Source organism: Papaver somniferum, chromosome 10 (assembly GCF_003573695.1).
Source record: "Papaver somniferum cultivar HN1 chromosome 10, ASM357369v1, whole genome shotgun sequence".
In the NCBI taxonomy this organism is placed as follows: domain Eukaryota; kingdom Viridiplantae; phylum Streptophyta; class Magnoliopsida; order Ranunculales; family Papaveraceae; genus Papaver; species Papaver somniferum.
Genome location: NC_039367.1, coordinates 9,062,553 through 9,081,407, shown reverse-complemented (window position 1 = coordinate 9,081,407; position 18,855 = coordinate 9,062,553). Strand labels below are relative to the sequence as shown.

At 31.6% G+C, this 18,855-nt stretch overlaps 1 protein-coding gene across 1 annotated transcript; it reads right to left on the bottom strand.

The window, feature by feature from the left end:
• Nucleotides 1-13,012: 13,012 nt before the first annotated feature.
• On the bottom strand, nt 13,013-17,826 carry LOC113319008 (monodehydroascorbate reductase 4, peroxisomal-like). The gene is made up of 7 exons (XM_026567314.1): nt 17,584-17,826; nt 16,540-16,591; nt 16,286-16,366; nt 15,443-15,561; nt 15,096-15,315; nt 14,412-14,530; nt 13,013-14,065 (listed from the first exon to the last, which is right to left on the bottom strand). Exons 1-7 carry the CDS (start codon nt 17,701-17,703, stop codon nt 13,493-13,495), a joined length of 1,284 nt encoding a protein of 427 aa, XP_026423099.1. The 5' UTR covers nt 17,704-17,826; the 3' UTR covers nt 13,013-13,492.
• Between the last annotated feature and the right edge of the window lie 1,029 nt (nt 17,827-18,855).

The window sequence follows — 18,855 nt, the reverse complement described above, 5'->3', positions numbered from 1 at the left end:
AACATTTGCTGGATCGATTTCTTGTTATATGGTGATTAGGATGTCCATATATGAATAAACACTGATATTTATACATCAGGGAGTATTTTTTTCAGTGATTAAGATATCCATGTAAGTGTGTACACTGGAACTCCACACAGATTCATTTATGATAATTGAGATAACCATCCATTCACAATTGTTGCAAATAATATCAACAAAATTGAAAACCTAAAGTCTCAAGCAGGAACTCGTAGAAATCCATAGTTTGATAAATTTAAATTGTCGATTACATTCCAAATTACAAATGCAGTTCAGTCAAGTGTAATTTTTTTCTAGATTCAAAAAGTTAAATCTGAGCTGCGAACCCTTGTTTCATATCCATGAAAACTGTTATATCTACATTAATTTTTAGAACCGCTGAGTATTTCCAATGTATAATTGGCATGGTTATACATTAGTAATACTCAAACCCATGGTAAAAAAAATGGTTAATCGGTTGGGTTAATATAATTGACGGCCAGTCATTTGATGGCCATCAAACATGTCATTTGCATAAATATGGTAATTAACATTCATCATTCCCTACAACTTTCTAGGTTTGAGAGACGTTACATTGTACTATGAAACCTCTTGTTAAAGAATGATGACTATACATTTGTGGTTTAAACTAACATTGAAAAACGCCCAACTTACAAAATAGAAAAGAAGATAAAAATGAAAAACATTTAATCCTACAACATTCCCTTGGATATTAGTAGTATGAAGCGTCCTTGAATCTTTCGTAGCGGTGAAAAACGATGCACCTGATGAAGTTGCATACAACACATGCCAACTATGCTTTTCCTTGTAAATTAATAATACAATCTTGTAGTCTTATTAATTAAATAGTAAAAGACTCGCATTAAATAAAATTCCAGATCCAAACAAAAGAAATTTACCTCTCTAATATATGAATCGATAAATGATACATGTATAGGAGAGTTACTCTTTGTCAGCATATGCATTTGAGACCTAAAAGTAATAAGAGACCCTGGCTAAATACCAATGGTATGAATACTTGCAAATGGAACTGATATTACACCTTGACAAGATGGTTAGCAAGATGGTTAACTATGTATAAATAATTTAATATGATCTTCTAAAATAATAACCATTCTTGGTGTCAACTGCATATAATCATTATTTGACTATGCATGAAGAATCTAGGATAAGCAAATACTCAATTTGTAAACCATAAAAAGGTTATAAGTACGAAGAGATGTAATTTCAAGGTTTATATGATACAAAGAATTAGAAGAATAACAAATATAATCAAGAAACTTCAATCTATTTATTTATTTTTTTTGAAGGAAGAAAGCGGTAACCCTCTTAATTTCCTTAATATAATAGATTTGCATACATCAGATTCAAGTACATCAAAAGTGAAATCCATGAGAAAATACAAAGATTTTGTATCGTAAGAACAACTGTTGACTCATAATACATCTTAAGCATCAAAAACTTGAATTTCAATCTATTTGATATCAACATGAACACGACTCTAATCCGATTAAGAGTATGAACTCTCCAACGGCAATAACAATACAGTTAAGAAATGCCATTTACCGACCCAAATTAAGGGCATAATCAATGGAATCGTCATTTTCTTCGTCATTTATTTTTACTCCATGTAAATCCTATAACTTTTGGTTGAAGAATTCAAAGTCTTATTGGAAAATTCCCTGTCCAGAGAAAAATAAAAATATTGTGTAAGAAAATATAAATTAAAAGGTATGGTATGGTAGTAAAAATAAACCTAACAAAAGAATAAAAATGAATACCTAGCAATCATACATCGGATCAGTATCATTTGACTGCAAATGAAAAAACAAAATCGAGATAAAAAAAATAAAAAAATAACGAAAAAAATAAAAGAGATATTAAACTGCATAAACGAGACAAAAATTAGGCGTATGGCACCATGATTCCATGGATGTTAAAAAAAATAAAGAGAAAATCTAACAAAAATTATCACAATCAACCAAAACAAAAGTGAATCATACTTGGGGAATAAAGTTGTGCAAATGATGAACCTTGGGAAAAAAATTTGATTACAAAAGGGATTAAGTTAATGGACGTTTTATTTTGAATAAAAGTAATGTTTGACATTAAATGGGAGGAATAACTCCCAAATAAATGCACATTAAAAAGCTGTTGTGCATGAAGAATCTAAGATAAATAAATACTCACTTTGTAAACCATCAAAAGGTTATAAGTGTGAAGAGATATAATTTCAAGGTTTATATGATACAAAGAATTAAGGGAATAACAAATATAGTCAGGAAACTTCAATCTATTTGACACCAACATGTACATGACTCTAATCTGATTAAAAGTATGAGCTCTCCAACGACAATAACAATACAGTTAAAAATGCCATTCACCGACCCAAATTAAGGGCATAATCAATGGAATCGTCATTTTCTTCGTCATTTATTTTCACTCCATGTAAATCCTATAATTTTTGGTTGAAGAAGTCAAAGTCTTATTGGACAATTCCCTGTCCAGAGAAAAATAAAAAATATTGTGCAAGAAAATATAAATTAAAATGTATGGTATGACATTAAAAATAAACCTAACAAAAGCATAAAAATGAATACCTAGCAATCATATATTTGATCAGTATCATTTGACTGCAAATGAAAAACAAAATCGACATAAAAAATAAAAAAATAAACGAAAAATATAAAAGAGAAATTAAACTGCATAAATAAACAAAAATTAGGCGTAAGGCACCATGAATCCATGGATATTTAAAAAAAAATTAAACAGAAAAGCTAACATCAATTATCTCAATCAACCAAAATAAAAGTGAAATCATATATTGGGAATAAAGTTGTGCAATTGATGAACCTTGGGAAAAAAAATTGATTATAAAAGGGATTAAGTTAATGGGTGTTTTATTTTGAATAAAAGTAACGTTTGACATTGAATAGGAGGAATAACTCCCAAATAAATGCACATTAAAAATCTGTTGTGCATAAAGAATCTAAGATAAACAAATACTCACTTTGTAAACCATCAAAAGGTTAAACAAATTAAGGGCATAACAAATTAAGCTTGTTCCAGGTGGTAATTATGCTTCAGATGAAAATGGAGAGGACTATGACTATGATGAAACCTATGATGATTCTGAAGATGTTTACAAGGAGTCTTATGGAGACTATGATTTAACTCAAGTTATTGCTGGTCTCATTCCCAAGAAGAAGAAATTTAGAGTTGGAAATAAGGGACGAAAACGTTTCTAGTTTTCTTCTTTTTGCATGTTTTTTCGTGTTTAGGAGCTTATTTTATGAGTTTTTAGAGTTTTTTTGCCCCTTTGGTTTATGGGGGTGGGGAGGCCTAGAGCCTCCAATTTTGTAATTCTTGTAATTACGTTTTTTTGCTTTAATAAACCATTTTGACCTAGCAAAAAAAAACCATGGATGTTAAACAAAAAAATCAAAGAGGAAAACTAACAACAATTATCTCAATCAACCAAAACAAAAGTGAATCATACCTTGGGAATAGAGTTGTGCAAGTGATGAACCTTGGGAAAGGAATTTGATTAAACTGCATAAATGAGACAAAACTTAGGCATGAGGCACCATGAATCCATGGATGTTAAACAAAAAATTAAAGAGAAAAACTAACAACAATTATCTCAATAAACCAAAACAAAAGTGAATCATACCTTGAAAATAGAGCTGTGCAAATGATGAACCTTGGAGAAGGAATTTGATAATAAAAGGGATTAAGTTTATGGGCATTTAATTTTGAATAAAAGTAACGTTTGACATTAAATGAGAGGAATAACTCCGAAATAAATGCACATTAAATATGCCTAAAATTTTGATTAAAAATATTAAATATGTAGCTCAATTTGGACCGTTCTTTATATGCCAGAAATATAATTGAATAACTTAAATATGTGTCTCAATCTGGGCCGTTCTTTATATGCCAGAAATATAATTGAATAACTTAAATATGTGTCTCAATCTGGGCCGTCCTTTATATGTCCAAACTGTAGATGACCGTCCATTGGTGAAAACACCATTGTCCCTTACAAATTATAGGCGTATGGCACCATGAATCCATGGATGTTAAAAAAAAAAATATAGAGAAAATTTAACAACGATTATCTCAATCAACCAAAACAAAAGTGAAATCATACATTGGGAAAAAAGTTGTGCAAGTGATGAACCTTGGGAAAAAATTGATTATAAAAGGGATTAAGTTAATGGGTGTGTTATATTGAATAAAGTAACGTTTGACATTAAATGGGAGGAATAACTCCCAAATAAATGCACATTAGAAATCTGTTGTGCATAAAGAATCTAAGATAAACAAATACTCACTTTGTAAACCATCAAAAGGTTATAAGTGTGAAGAGATATAATTTCAAGGTTTATATGATACAAAGAATTAGAAGAATAACAAATATAATCAAGAAACTTCAATCTATTTGACCCCAACATGTACACGACCATAATCCGATTAGAGTATGAACTCTCTAACGACAATAACAATACAGCTAAGAAATGCCATTTACCGACCCAAATTAAGGGCATAACAATGGAACCATCATTGTCTTCGTCACTTATTTTCAGTACATGTAAATCTTATAATTTTTGCTTGAAGAAGTTAAAGTCTTATTGGATAATTCCCTTTCCAGAGAAAAATAAAAAATATTGTGTAAGAAAATAGAAATTAAATGGTATCGTATGATATTAAAAAAAGACCTAACATAAGAATAAAAATGAATACCAATCTCTGATCAGTATCATTTGACTACAAAGGAAAAAACAAAATTAAACTGCATTAATGAGACAAAAATTAGGCATGAGGCACCATGAATCCATGGATGTTAAACAAAAAATCAAAGAGAAAAACTAACAACAATTATCTCAATCAACCAAAACAAAAGTGAATCATACCTTGAGAATAGAGTTGTGCAAGTGATGAACCTTGGGAAAGGAATTTGATTAAACTGCATAAATGAGACAAAAATTAGGCATGAGGCACCATGAATCCATGGATGTTAAACATAAAATTAAAGAGAAAAACTAACAATAATTATCTCAATCAACCAAAACAAAAGTGAATCATACTTTGAAAATAGATTTGTGCAAATGATGAACCTTGGGGAAGGAATTTGATTATAAAAGGGATTAAGTTTATGGGCATTTAATTTTGAATAAACGTAATGTTTGACATTAAATGAGAGAAATAACTCCGAAATAAATGCACATTAAATATGCCTAAAATGTTGATTAAAAATATTAAATATGTAGCTCAATTTGGACCGTTCTTTATATGCCAGAAATGTAATTGAATCACTTAAATATGTGCCTCAATCTGGGTCGTCCTTCATATGTCCAAACTGTAGATGACCGTTCATTGGTGAAAACACCAATGTCCCTTATAAATTATAGACGTATGGCACCATGAATCCATGGATGTTAAAAAAAAAAAGAGAAAATATAACAACAATTATCTCAATCAACCAAAACAAAAGTGAAATCATACATTGGGAGTAAAGTTGTGCAAGTGATGAACCTTGGGGAAAAAAATTGATTATAAAAGGGATTAAGTTAATGGGTGCTTTATTTTGAATAAAAGTAACGTTTGACATTAAATGGGAGGAATAACTCCCAAATAAATGCACATTAAAAATCTGTTGTGCATAAAGAATCTAAGATAAACAAATACTCACTTTGTAAACCATCAAAAGGTTATAAGTGTGAAGAGATATAATTTCAAGGTTTATATGATACAAAGAATTAGAAGAATAGCAAATATAATCAAGAAACTTAATCTATTTGACCCCAACATGTACACGACCATAATCCGATTAGAGTATGAACTCTCTAACGACAATAAAAATAAAGTTAAGAAATGCCATTTACCGACCCAAATTAAGGGCATAACAATGGAACCATTGTTTTCTTCGTCATTTATTTTCACTACATGTAAATCTTATAATTTTTGCTTGAAGAAGTCAAGTCATATTGGACAATTCCCTTTCCATAGAAAAATAAAAAAATATTGTGTAAGAAAATAGAAATTAAATGGTATCGTATGATATTAAAAAAAGACCTAACATAAGAATAAAAATGAATACCAATCTCTGATCAGTATCATTTGACTACGAAGGAAAAAACAAAATTAAACTGCATTGATGAGACAAAAATTAGGCATGAGGCACCATGAATCCATGGATGTTAAACAAAAAATCAAAGAGAAAAACTAACAACAATTATCTCAATCAACCAAAACAAAAGTGAATCATACCTTGAGAATAGAGTTGTGCAAATGATGAACCTTGGGAAAGGAATTTGATTAAACTACATAAATGAGACAAAAATTAGGCATGAGGCACCATGAATCCATGGATGTTAAACAAAAAATTAAAGAGAAAAACTAACAACAATTATCTCAATCAACCAAAACAAAAGTGAATCATACCTTGAGAGTAAAGTTGTGCAAATGATGAACCTTGGGAAAGGAATTTGATTAAACTGCATAAATGAGACAAAAATTAGGCATGAGGCACCATGAACCCATTGATGTTAAAAAAAAAAATTAAAGAGAAAAACTAACAACAATTATCTCAATCAACCAAAACAAAAGTGAATCATACCTTGAAAATAGAGTTGTGCAAATGATGAACCTTGGGGAAGGAATATGATTATAAAAGGGATTAAGTTTATAGGCAAACGTTTGACATTAAATGAGAGGAATAACTCCGAAATAAATGCACATTAAATATGCCTAAAATGTTGTTTAAAAATATTAAATATGTAGCTCAATTTGGACCGTTCTTTATATGCCAGAAATGTAATTGAATAACTTAAATATGTGCCTCAATCTGGGTCGTCCTTTATATTTCCAAACTGTAGATGATCGTTCATTGGTGAAAACACCAATGTCCCTTATAAATTATAGGCGTATGGCACCATGAATCCATGGATGTTAAAAAAAAAGAAAAAAATATAACAACAATTATCTCAATCAACCAAAACCAAAGTGATATCTTACATTGGGAGTAAAGTTGTGCAAGTGATGAACCTTGGGGAAAAAAATTGATTATAAAAGGGATTGAGTTAATGGGTGCTTTATTTTGAATAAAAGTAACGTTTGACATTAAATGGGAGGAATAACTCCGAAATAAATGCACATTAAAAATCTGTTGTGCATAAAGAATCTAAGATAAACAAATACTCACTTTGTAAACCATCAAAAGGTTATAAGTGTGAAGAGATATAATTTCAAGGTTTATATGATACAAAGAATTAGAAGAATAGCAAATATAATCAAGAAACTTAATCTATTTGACCCCAACATGTACACGACCATAATCCGATTAGAGTATGAACTCTCTAACGACAATAACAATACAGTTAAGAAATGCCATTTACCAACCAAATTAAGGGCATAACAATGGAACCATCATTTTCTTCGTCACTTATTTTCACTACATGTAAATCTTATAATTTTTGCTTGAAGAAGTTAAAGTCTTATTGGACAATTCCCTTTTCAGAGAAAAATAAAAAATATTGTGTAAGAAAATAGAAATTAAATGGTATCGTATGATATTAAAAAAAAGACCTAATATAAGAATAAAAATGAATACCAATCTCTGATCAGTATCATTTGACTACAAAGGAAAAACAAAATTAAACTGCATTAATGAGACAAAAATTAGGCATGAGGCACCATGAATCCATGGATGTTAAACAAAAAATTAAAGAGAAAAACTAACAATTATCTCAATCAACCAAAACAAAAGTGAATCATGCCTTGAAAATAGAGTTGTGCAAATGATGAACCTTGGGGAAGGAATTTGATTACAAAAGGGATTAAGTTTATGGGTATTTAATTTTGAATAAAAGTAACGTTTGACATTAAATGGGAGGAATAACTCCGAAATAAATGCACATTAAATATGCCTAAAATGTTGATTAAAAATATTAAATATGTAGCTCAATTTGGACCGTTCTTTATATGCCAGAAATGTAATTGAATAACTTAAATATGTGCCTCAATCTGGGCCGTCCTTTATATGTCCAAACTGTAGATGACCGTCCATTGGTGAAAACACCAATGTCCCTTATAAATTATAGGCGTATGGCACCATGAATCCATGGATGTTAAAAAAAAAGAGAGAAAATATAACAACAATTATCTCAATCAACCAAAACAAAAGTGAAATCATACATTGGGAGTAAAGTTGTGTATGTGATGAACCTTGGGAAAAAAATTGATTATAAAAGGGATTAAGTTAATGGGTGCTTTATTTTGAATAAAAGTAATGTTTGATATTAAATGGGAGTAATAACTCCCAAATAAATGCACATTAAAAATATGTTGTGCATAAAGAATCTAAGATAAACAAATACTCACTTTGTAAACCATCAAAAGGTTATAAGTGTGAAGAGATATAATTTCAAGGTTTATATGATACAAAGAATTAGAAGAATAGCAAATATAATCAAGAAACTTAATCTATTTGACCCCAACATGTACACGACCATAATCCGATTAGAGTATGAACTCTCTAACGACAATAACAATACAGTTAAGAAATGCCATTTACCGACCCAAATTAAGGGCATAACAATGGAACCATCATTTTCTTCGTCATTATTTTCACTACATATAAATCTTATAATTTTTGCTTGAAGAAGTTAAAGTCTTATTGGACAATTCCCTTTCCAGAGAAAAATAAAAAATATTGTGTAAGAAAATAGAAATTAAATGGTATCGTATGATATTAAAAAAAAGACCTAAAATAAGAATAAAAATGAATACCAATCTCTGATCAGTATCATTTGACTACAAAGGAAAAAACAAAATTAAACTGCATTAATGAGACAAAAATTAGGCATGAGGCACCATGAATCCATGGATGTTAAACAAAAAATCAAAGAGAAAAACTAACAACAATTATCTCAATCAACCAAAACAAAAGTGAATCATACCTTGAGAATAGACTTGTGCAAATGATGAACCTTGGGAAAGGAATTTGATTATACTGCATAAATGAGACAAAAATTAGGCATGAGGCACCATGAATCCTTGGATGTTAAACAAAAAATTAAAGAGAAAAACTAACAACAATTATCTCAATCAACCAAAACAAAAGTGAATCATGCCTTGAAAATAGAGTTGTGCAAATGATGAACCTTGGGGAAGGAATTTGATTATAAAAGGGATTAAGTTTATGGGCATTTAATTTTGAACAAAAGTAACGTTTGACATTAAATGGGAGGAATAACTCTGAAATAAATGCACATTAAATATGCCTAAAAATGTTTATTAAAAATATTGAATATGTAGCTCAATCTGGACCGTTCTTTATATGCCAGAAATGTAATTGAATAGGGTTATTTTGTTTTTGGTACTCAGGTTTTGTCCAACTTTTGAGTTTAGTCTAACATTTGTCCAGCTTGGTGTTTGGTACTTGAAAAAGACGTTGACTAGGGTTGACTTGGTTAACTTTTGACTTATGTTTAATAATTATTAAAAATATTATATAAAATCTAATTAATATACAAATTTACTATTATATCCTTCTACTTTACAAATATTGACAAAAAAAATTTATGTTTGGAAAATCTTCTTCTCCGTCTTTTGATATCTGTCACCATCACCTCCACCACCACCACTATTCAACGAACTTTAAATTATGACCTTGAATTCCAAAACTAATCGAAGTTGATAGTCCAGTATTTGTAATCTTAAACATGTAAGTTTTTCTCGTAACAGATAACATCAAGACTTAGTTCAATCCCATTCTGGGATAACTCATGTCTTACATGATCCACAAACTCAACAAATTATACCCATTGTATTCTAAAAAACAACAAAAATCAATCTAAGAAATAAAGTCTTACCTGACAAATCATTCTTTAATATATCTTACTATCACAATCAACATGAGCTAACTTTATCGATAATGATTGAGGTGATGAAGCTAAGAACGAAGCAATACATGTTCTGGTTTTGTTTATGATTTTAATTGAACTGATTAGAGAGATGAGAAGATTACAAGTATACCCACTGAGTTGACCACGATCTATCATGTTCTTCCCCAATTCCATCTCGCCAAACTTGATTTCAGATTCACCACCAGATTCTCAATTTCAGTAACAGTGAAAGTGTCAAACCCATTTAATTTCTCAAGAACCCTAACTGAAACCCATATCTCGAACTGAATCAATGTAATCAAATCATAAAAGAAAAATAAACTTAAATACACTGAATTCGTAAGCTCCAGCGGATTTCAAATTAAACCAAATTCACCTCTTCTTCAGTTCAATAAATCAACTCAAAATCATAATGAATAAATAAAATAAAATCAAAACAATTAATCTCATGAGGAATGGAAGAACCCTAATTTAAAAAAATTCCCAAATTGAATCAAAAGAAATCATCAATTCTTACAACTACTCATTTCATCATTTGGACGTCTTCTTCTTTTTGTTGTTGTGGCTATCTCTTCATACACTGCTTCAACTCATCATGCAGCGACAATCTCCGAGAAACCAAACTCTTCTTCCTCACTGACAAAACCCTAGAATCATAATACATGTATCAAAACAGTACTACCAACAACAACTACAACAATACCAGCATTCACTAACTCTCCTATCGATTTCATTGTCGATTAAACCAAAACCATCAAATCCGTCACTTGGAGAATCATCTCTTTTTCTCACAGCTTCTAAAAGAAAGAGAAAGAACGAAGGAATCTGTAGATTATACTTCTTGGTCCATATTAATAAAATGTAAGGGTATAATAATAATTATCCATAGTAATTAAATTTTATTTAAATTTATTTATAAACATTAAACAGAAGTACAGTTTTTAAAGAGTCAACGCTAGTCAACGTTTATTCCAAGTACCAAACACCAAGCTGGACAAATGTTAGACCAAACTCAAAATTTGGACAAAACCTTAGTACCGAAAACAAAATAACCCAATTGAATAACTTAAATATGTGCCTCAATCTGGGCCGTCCTTTATATGTCCAAACTGTAGATGACCGTCCATTGGTGAAAACAACATTGTCCCTTATAATATAAGATAGATAATACTGACTTTATGTTTAGAACATGGGGCTAATATCCAAGAATAAAATATATGCCTAATACGGATGTTAAAAAAATTATAGGCGTATGGCACCATGAATCCATGGATGTTAAAAATAAATAAAGAGAAAAACTAACAACAATTATTTCAATCAACCAAAACAAAAGTGAATCATACCTGGGGAATAAAGTTGTGCAAATGATGAACCTTGGGAAAAAATTTGATTACAAAAGGGATTAAGTTAATGGGCGTTTTATTTTGAATAAAAGTAAGGTTTGACAATAAATGGGAGGAATAACTCCCAAATAAATGCACATTAAAAATTTGTTGTGCATGAATATTCTAAGATAAATAAATACTCACTTTGTAAACCATCAAAAGGTTATAAGTGTGAAGAGATATAATTTCAAGGTTTATATGATACAAAGAATTAAGGGAACCACAAATATAATCAAGAGACTTCAATCTATTTGACACCAACATGTACATGACTCTAATCTGATTAAAAGTATGAGCTCTCCAGAGAAAAATAAAAAATATTGTGTAAGAAAATATAAATTAAAAGGTATGGTATGGTATTAAAAATAAACCTAACAAAAGAATAAAAATGAATACCTAGCAATCATATATCTGATCAGTATCATTTGACTGCAAATGAAAAAACAAAATCGACATAAAAAATAAAAAATAAACGAAAAATATAAAGTAAAAATTAAACTGCATAAATAAACAAAAATTAGGCGTAAGGCACCATGAATCCATGGATATTAAAAAAAAAAATTAAAACAGAAAAGCTAACAACAATTATCTTAATCAACCAAAACAAAAGTGAAATCATACATTGGGAATAAAGTTGTGCAAGTGATGAACCTTGGGAAAAAATTGATTATAAAAGGATTAAATTAATGGGTGTTTTATTTTGAATAAAAGTAACGTTTGACATTAAATCGGAGGAATAACTCCCAAATAAATGCACATTAAAAATCTGTTGTGCATAAAGAATTTAAGATAAACAAATACTCACTTTATAAACCATCAAAAGGTTATAAGTGTGAAGAGATATAATTTCAAGGTTTATATGATACAAAGAATTAGAAGAATAACAAATATAATCAAGAAACTTCAATCTATTTGACCCCAACATGTACACGACCATAATCCGATTAGAGTATGAACTCTCTAACGACAATAACAATACAATTAAAAAATGCCATTTACCGACCCAAATTAAGGGCATAACAATGGAACCATCATTTTCTTCGTCATTATTTTCACTACATGTAAATCTTATAATTTTTGCTTGAAGAAGTTAAAGTCTTATTGGACAATTCCCTTTCCAGAGAAAAATAAAAAATATTTTGTAAGAAAATAGAAATTAAATGGTATCGTATTGTATTAAAAAAAGACCTAACATAAGAATAAAAATGAATACCAATCATATATCTGATCAGTATCAATTGACTACAAAGGAAAAAACAAAATTAAACTACACTAATGAGACAAAAATTAGGCATGAGGCACCATGAATCCATGGATGTTAAACAAAAAATCAAAGAGAAAAACTAACAACAATTATCTCAATCAACCAAAACAAAAATGAATCATACCTTGAAAATAGAGTTGTGCGAATGATGAACCTTGGTGAAAGAATTTGATTATAAAAGGGATTAAGTTTATAGGCATTTAATTTTGAATAAAAGTAACGTTTGACATTAAATGAGAGGAATAACTCCGAAATAAATGCACATTAAATATGCCTAAAATGTTGATTAAAAATATTAAATATGTAGCTCAATCTGGACCATTCTTTATATGCCAGAAATGTAGTTGAATAACTTAAATATGTGCCTCAATCTGGACCGTCCTTTATATGTCCAAACTGTAGATGACCGTCCATTGGTGAAAACATCATTGTCCCTTATAATATAAATGATTGTATATATAAATAAAATATGTATACACGTGTCTGCAACCAATCCTCTCTTTATGAAGAAAAAAAAATGATTAGAATACAAATATCAGTACAAATACAATTTCATATAACAATTTTTTATTGTTTATGTATCTAAATTTGGAATAATAAACAATAGATGTATGATAGGGAAACCCCCATTAGATCATTTATGTATTTTTTTTAATGTTCCTACACCGAAAACTGCTACAACATGATGAGCATAACGGAAACTGAATCGCCATCCATATTTAAAAGAAAACCTAGGATGACAGCGTCAATCTCTACCACTTTCGGCGTCTTCTTCCGTACCAGTAACCAAACCCAGCAATGGACGCAGCCAGAACAACCCCGGCAACGGCGTGCCAAGCATGTAATGGTTTATTCATAATGATTCCAAAGCTTGGCACCTCAGCAACGGTTGCAACCACAGGAGGCAGTTGCTAACCAATTGAAACAGCAAAATCAAGACCTTGTCTTTCGAGCTCTGCTAAGTCTTCGATCCTGGGTTTCAGTCTGGTTGCTTTTGCTATGGCTTCGTACTCTTCTTTAGTTCCACCCTCGAGAAATGACCCCACAAGATAACAATTTTTAACCCAATAAGCTCCAAATGTGCTTCCTAAAAAATCCCCATAGTGTACTACTTCTCCTACATTGTCACCATAAAACTGCCAAGATAATGTAAAAACTCTAGAGTAGAAGAAAGGTAGGTAATCGAAATCCCATGTTTTGTTTGGAGCCATTAATGATGCAACAGCGTGTTTTGCTGATTTACGTGCCGAGTCAACGTGTTCAAGTCTACGAGTTTCCCCGAAGAGTTTGACTGGGAATGTTGCAACGTCTCCCACTGCATATACTGAGCTATTACTTGATTGCATTAGACCGTTCACTTTAATTCCACCCTTTTCCAAAGTCAGCTGACCCTCGATTAAACTTGTGTTCGGCCGGATCCCGATTCCTACCACAACCATATCTGTGAGAAGTTTGGTTCCATCCCTAAGAACTACAGATGTTACCTGTAAAGTGGGATACAAAAACAATCAAGTTCATAAAGGCCACGAGTGATCCAATGTGCAAGTGTCGTCATATAAGATTATTGCTTAGACAAAGAGATTTAATTGCATTTTACAATATACTTTACATCACACTAAATGCTCGGTCATGAAATTGATAAACTAATCAATTTGAAAACAATATTGAAGTTTGCTTCTTTTTTTAAGATGAGACCTTTTTACAGTCTCAGTTCTGGGGGAATCAGGACACTGTTATCAATATCAAGCCAATTCAGCTCGGATTTTTATTTGAAAACAAATGCACAAGTTAACTGGATTAGATAACAACTAGTTCTTAAGATATACTTACTTTCCCGTCTGAATCCTTTTCAAATGATGACAAAACAGTTCCTTTAATGAATTTCACTCCTTTAGACTTGTAATAATCTTCATAGTAATTCGCAATCTTTCTTGTAAATAGACGGGCCACTGAGAAAAAGAAAGGAAAAGAATTAACTAAGAAAATGCATCATAATCATAGTTTTGTAAAGAAATATATTAAAGTCTATTTTGCTGTCAATTAGACAGCATATATGAATATCACATACTCCTCAAGTACTAGGATTCCTTCTACGAAAGAAAATATACCTTACAGCTCAAAATAAAATAAAATGTATACACATATTTTAGCAAAAGCAGCAATTTAAGAGAGTGATTTTGATCAATGACTTGTAAGGTTGTGATAGGTGTTCCACAACACCCATCATCCACCTCTAGGTTTTATATAGTTCAACCCCACTGTAGTTTGAAGGTACAATAACTGACGACCAGATGATGAGGGTGCTGTTGGTCGCCCTAAGCCTCCTCAAAAAGTAAATTGTGTGACAGAGGTATAGATGATCCATAAGTTGATTAGATTTTTTTTTTGAAGCATAAGTTGATTAGATGGGAAGACTGGAATTCGATTCATGCAAATACATGCAACTCTAATCTAGGATTTGAGGAGTTTTTAGTAAGGTAGAGGAATCCAAGTCAGGAAATAGATTGTACTTACTGCAATGGGCCTCTGGGTAGACCATTGTGACATTCATTTTATTTATCACCATAGATGCGGCACACTCCATACCGATGTAGCCCCCACCAATGATAACAGCATTCCCACCAGGACAAGATTGCATCACTTCAACAAGCCTGGTTGCATCAGCTACATTACGCAAATAACAAACATTTTCGGCTTCTGGACCGCTCACTCCAAATTCTTCAAGTTTTAAAGCCTATACAGAAGATATCCAATTCAATCAGAGACAATATGGCACATGCTCATACAGTTTTCTAAATAGGTGCATCTCAAAATCTAATATATGAAAGAAATGAAGGAAATAAAAAGACTAGATTTAGTACCCGAGCCCCTGTTGCAATAATCAGGTACTTGTAACTTATAGTTTCTCCAAGTGAAGTTAGCAGTGTCTTCCGCCTCACATCAACAGACTTAACTCGAGTTCCAAGAACTAGTTCAATTCCTAAAAAGGAGGATCCAGATGCTGACAATTAGTCACTGTAATAAGCAGAAATATATATCAGATTTGACAATGCTTAACTTTCTTCTAGTTGATCAACATTAAGAGGGAAGAATAACAGATTCAAGGATCCAATAGCGGAGAACTATAATTCAATGATAAGTATTTACTCTAGGGTTTCTACCAGATTCTAAAATGTGTCAAGTGGTAATCAATAATACTTTTCGATGATTGTCAAACTGCAAGAACCTTTGTGACAAAGTTTTGATGTTTGTGACACAGTTTTGATGATTTGACCATATAGCCTCTAGTTTAAATGAGTTTCTATGCAAGGATAATCACTTTAAGGGATTCAGAAATAAAACCATGAACACATTCCCTGTTTCTCTTCTATAAAAAAAAATAATTGGTATTCTGTTTTTCCCAGATTCATAAAAGTGAAGCAATTACTAAACTCAATGGAGGATAAAAATCACCTACAACATAAAAATTCTTCTACTTTCCTCTGGTAGTCAGTTGATATCGTATAGCTTAATGAATCTTATAAGTACAAAAACTACTTTACACTGTCCGGAAAATTTGGCGCTCGGAATCCAAAGCAAATAGAGAGCTACAGAAATTAATAAAAATATGTGTCACATGTTTAAATCTTTGATAGCAAAAACAAAGACGCGCTATTTATCTCAATAGCATACATAAGAAATAGCCTAGGGTAGAAGATAATTACCATGTTCGTTGTACCATTTTAGAGTCAACCTTTCCTCATTTGCTCCTACGCAGGTGTGGAAAGATGGAAGGCGTGTAGGAGCTGCAAATCATCATAACCCACATTAAGAACATGTTACAGATTCCAAAAGATTTACATATGAAACTACCACTTCTACGTCTTACATTCCCATTCCGAAGTATGGAATTTTATAATTATAGTAATTTTATTTTTATAAGAAGTCTCTCTTTGGACCAAGTAAGCTACGATGATACCTTCTGGAAGTAAAAATCCTTTGCTCAGTGCAGGTCTTTCATAAGGTACAACCTGCCACATACACCAAGACTTAATCAAGAGACTGTACCACTTAGTTACTAAGACTAAAAGCAAATACATAGCAAGAAATCATGCAAGCCTATATACACAGTGAATTGGTGATAGATTTGATAACATTTACCAAATATTGAGCAAACATGGAATTCAAAATAAAACCCATGGAAGTTCATAAACGAGGAGTTAATCATTGTATTCAAATAAAGAAAGAGCAAAGAAAAATTTCCTCAACCTCTATGAAGTTCTAAAATGATATCTGTAATCAAATTACAAAACTGCTTTTCCTCTACCAGTGAATAAAATATGTTGTCAATTGTGTTGGAATCACTCGCCAATTACCATCTACTAACAGGGTTCTCGGTGGTGGTGTTCCTGCTTTTCCTCAGAGGAGTAGATGCTAAATATGTTGGAATCACTCGCCTCATGCAACCACATGCTAAGGATCCCAGCCTTTCAACCAGGTAGTAGATGGTAATTGGCGTAAACAAGGAGACAGACTGGATATCAAAATCACTTTATAGGGCCACCAACCCCTATTCAAATATAATTCCTCTTCTTAATGGTTTTTGTCGATGCTTGTGGATGTATTCCATAACCAAAAGATACATAAGATAGCTTCAGCTCAACTGCAGACCCCAACAAATAGACACTAGCAATAAAATTGAGCTCTTAAGATAAGATGAGAAATACAAAACAGTTTGATATCTACGTGCCAAAATCATTCATTAGAGAGATAAACTCACAAAAATAACCATAAAACATTCGAGGTGAACAACACCCATATAACAGTTCACAACAAACCTGAACCCATCAAACACAAAACAAAAACTTGGGTTTTTAAGAAAAACTATGGTGAATTACACTATTATTGCAAACGACCACAGTATTTGAGAAGAACCCAGGATTCAAATAAGCTTACAGAACCAGAATGAATAAAATAAAAGGAGTATAAATAAAAAAAGAAAAGAAAAAATAAGGGAACTTACAGATTCTTCAGAAATGATGCAAAGTTCACCATGACCGACTCCTCTTCTTGAGAACTCAAGAGCAGCATAACCAGCAGCAACACCACCACCAAGAATCACATAAACATAAGCTCTTCCCATTTCTCTTTCTCTAAACCGCGCGACTGTGTTTATGAAATCTTAAAAGTTAATTTTGATATTTTCGTTTTGTTTTTATAAAAGGTTTTTCTTTCTCAATCCATCTCGAAAGTTGAAATTTCTAATTTTTTGTTATTTTATTTTCAATGAAGAAAGAAAAAAGGTTTTATTACTATATTATCCTTTTCTCTTTTGGCAGGAACCAAAATGGCAACAACAGCCAACAAGTCTACTAGTATGTTCTGACATCAGTCATTTAGGTTTGGAACATGTGGACATGTAATTTCCTATCCCGTCGTAAATATATCAATTTTAATCTTTTTATTTTTTTAATAGAAAAACTTCGGCCAAAAATAGCCCTGGTACAAATAGTTAGCAGGCTGCTGCCACTAGTCTTGCCAAAATTGTTCTTACAAGCTAGTGCAATATTAAAAGTATCCAAATTTTGAAGTCTATGGATAACTTTGAGACTAATTAAGATAAAAGTATCTGGGTTGATTCTGTTAGTATTGTCTTCTTCTTCATAGCTCATGTTTTCGTGAAAGTTCAGGTGAAATCTTTCTTTGACAACCTTGTGATATATAGTAACTTGAAATGGACTAGGATTTCCATGGATTCAGCTTGTATTTCCACATTGGTGTGCTGCATTTCTTTGGCCCATGAAAAAGCTAAGTCTGCTCCTCATGTTGCTCCCCAAGATCCGGAGTGTCCTGGATGTCCTTTTGTTCCAATTGGATTTCCTGCAAAATCTAAGATAGTTAGAGCAGAATAATAAGTTAAGCTCTCAGGATCTTGGAGAGTGCATATCTTTGTGATTATGCCAAAATCCCCTCTAGGGTAATTGTTCAGGGAGTATGGAGCAATGTTGTGTTCTCCAGTTGAATCATTCCTCTGGGTGTTAGAGAGAAAGTATTCAAAATATGGGTTGGTAATTTATGGATTCTGTTATGATTGCATAAGTATTGCCTGATGCAGTTGGAAGTTTGTCTGGCATTTGGCCGGATATGACTGAAAACCATATCATACCTAGCCTTCCAGATGAATAAGCATGTTGTAGCATACAAACTGCAGTTTTTATTGGCATCCCCAGGTAGATACCAGGAGTTCAGCCAATCCATGAAGATTGTAGTGTTATCAAAACGAGGATGGGTAGGA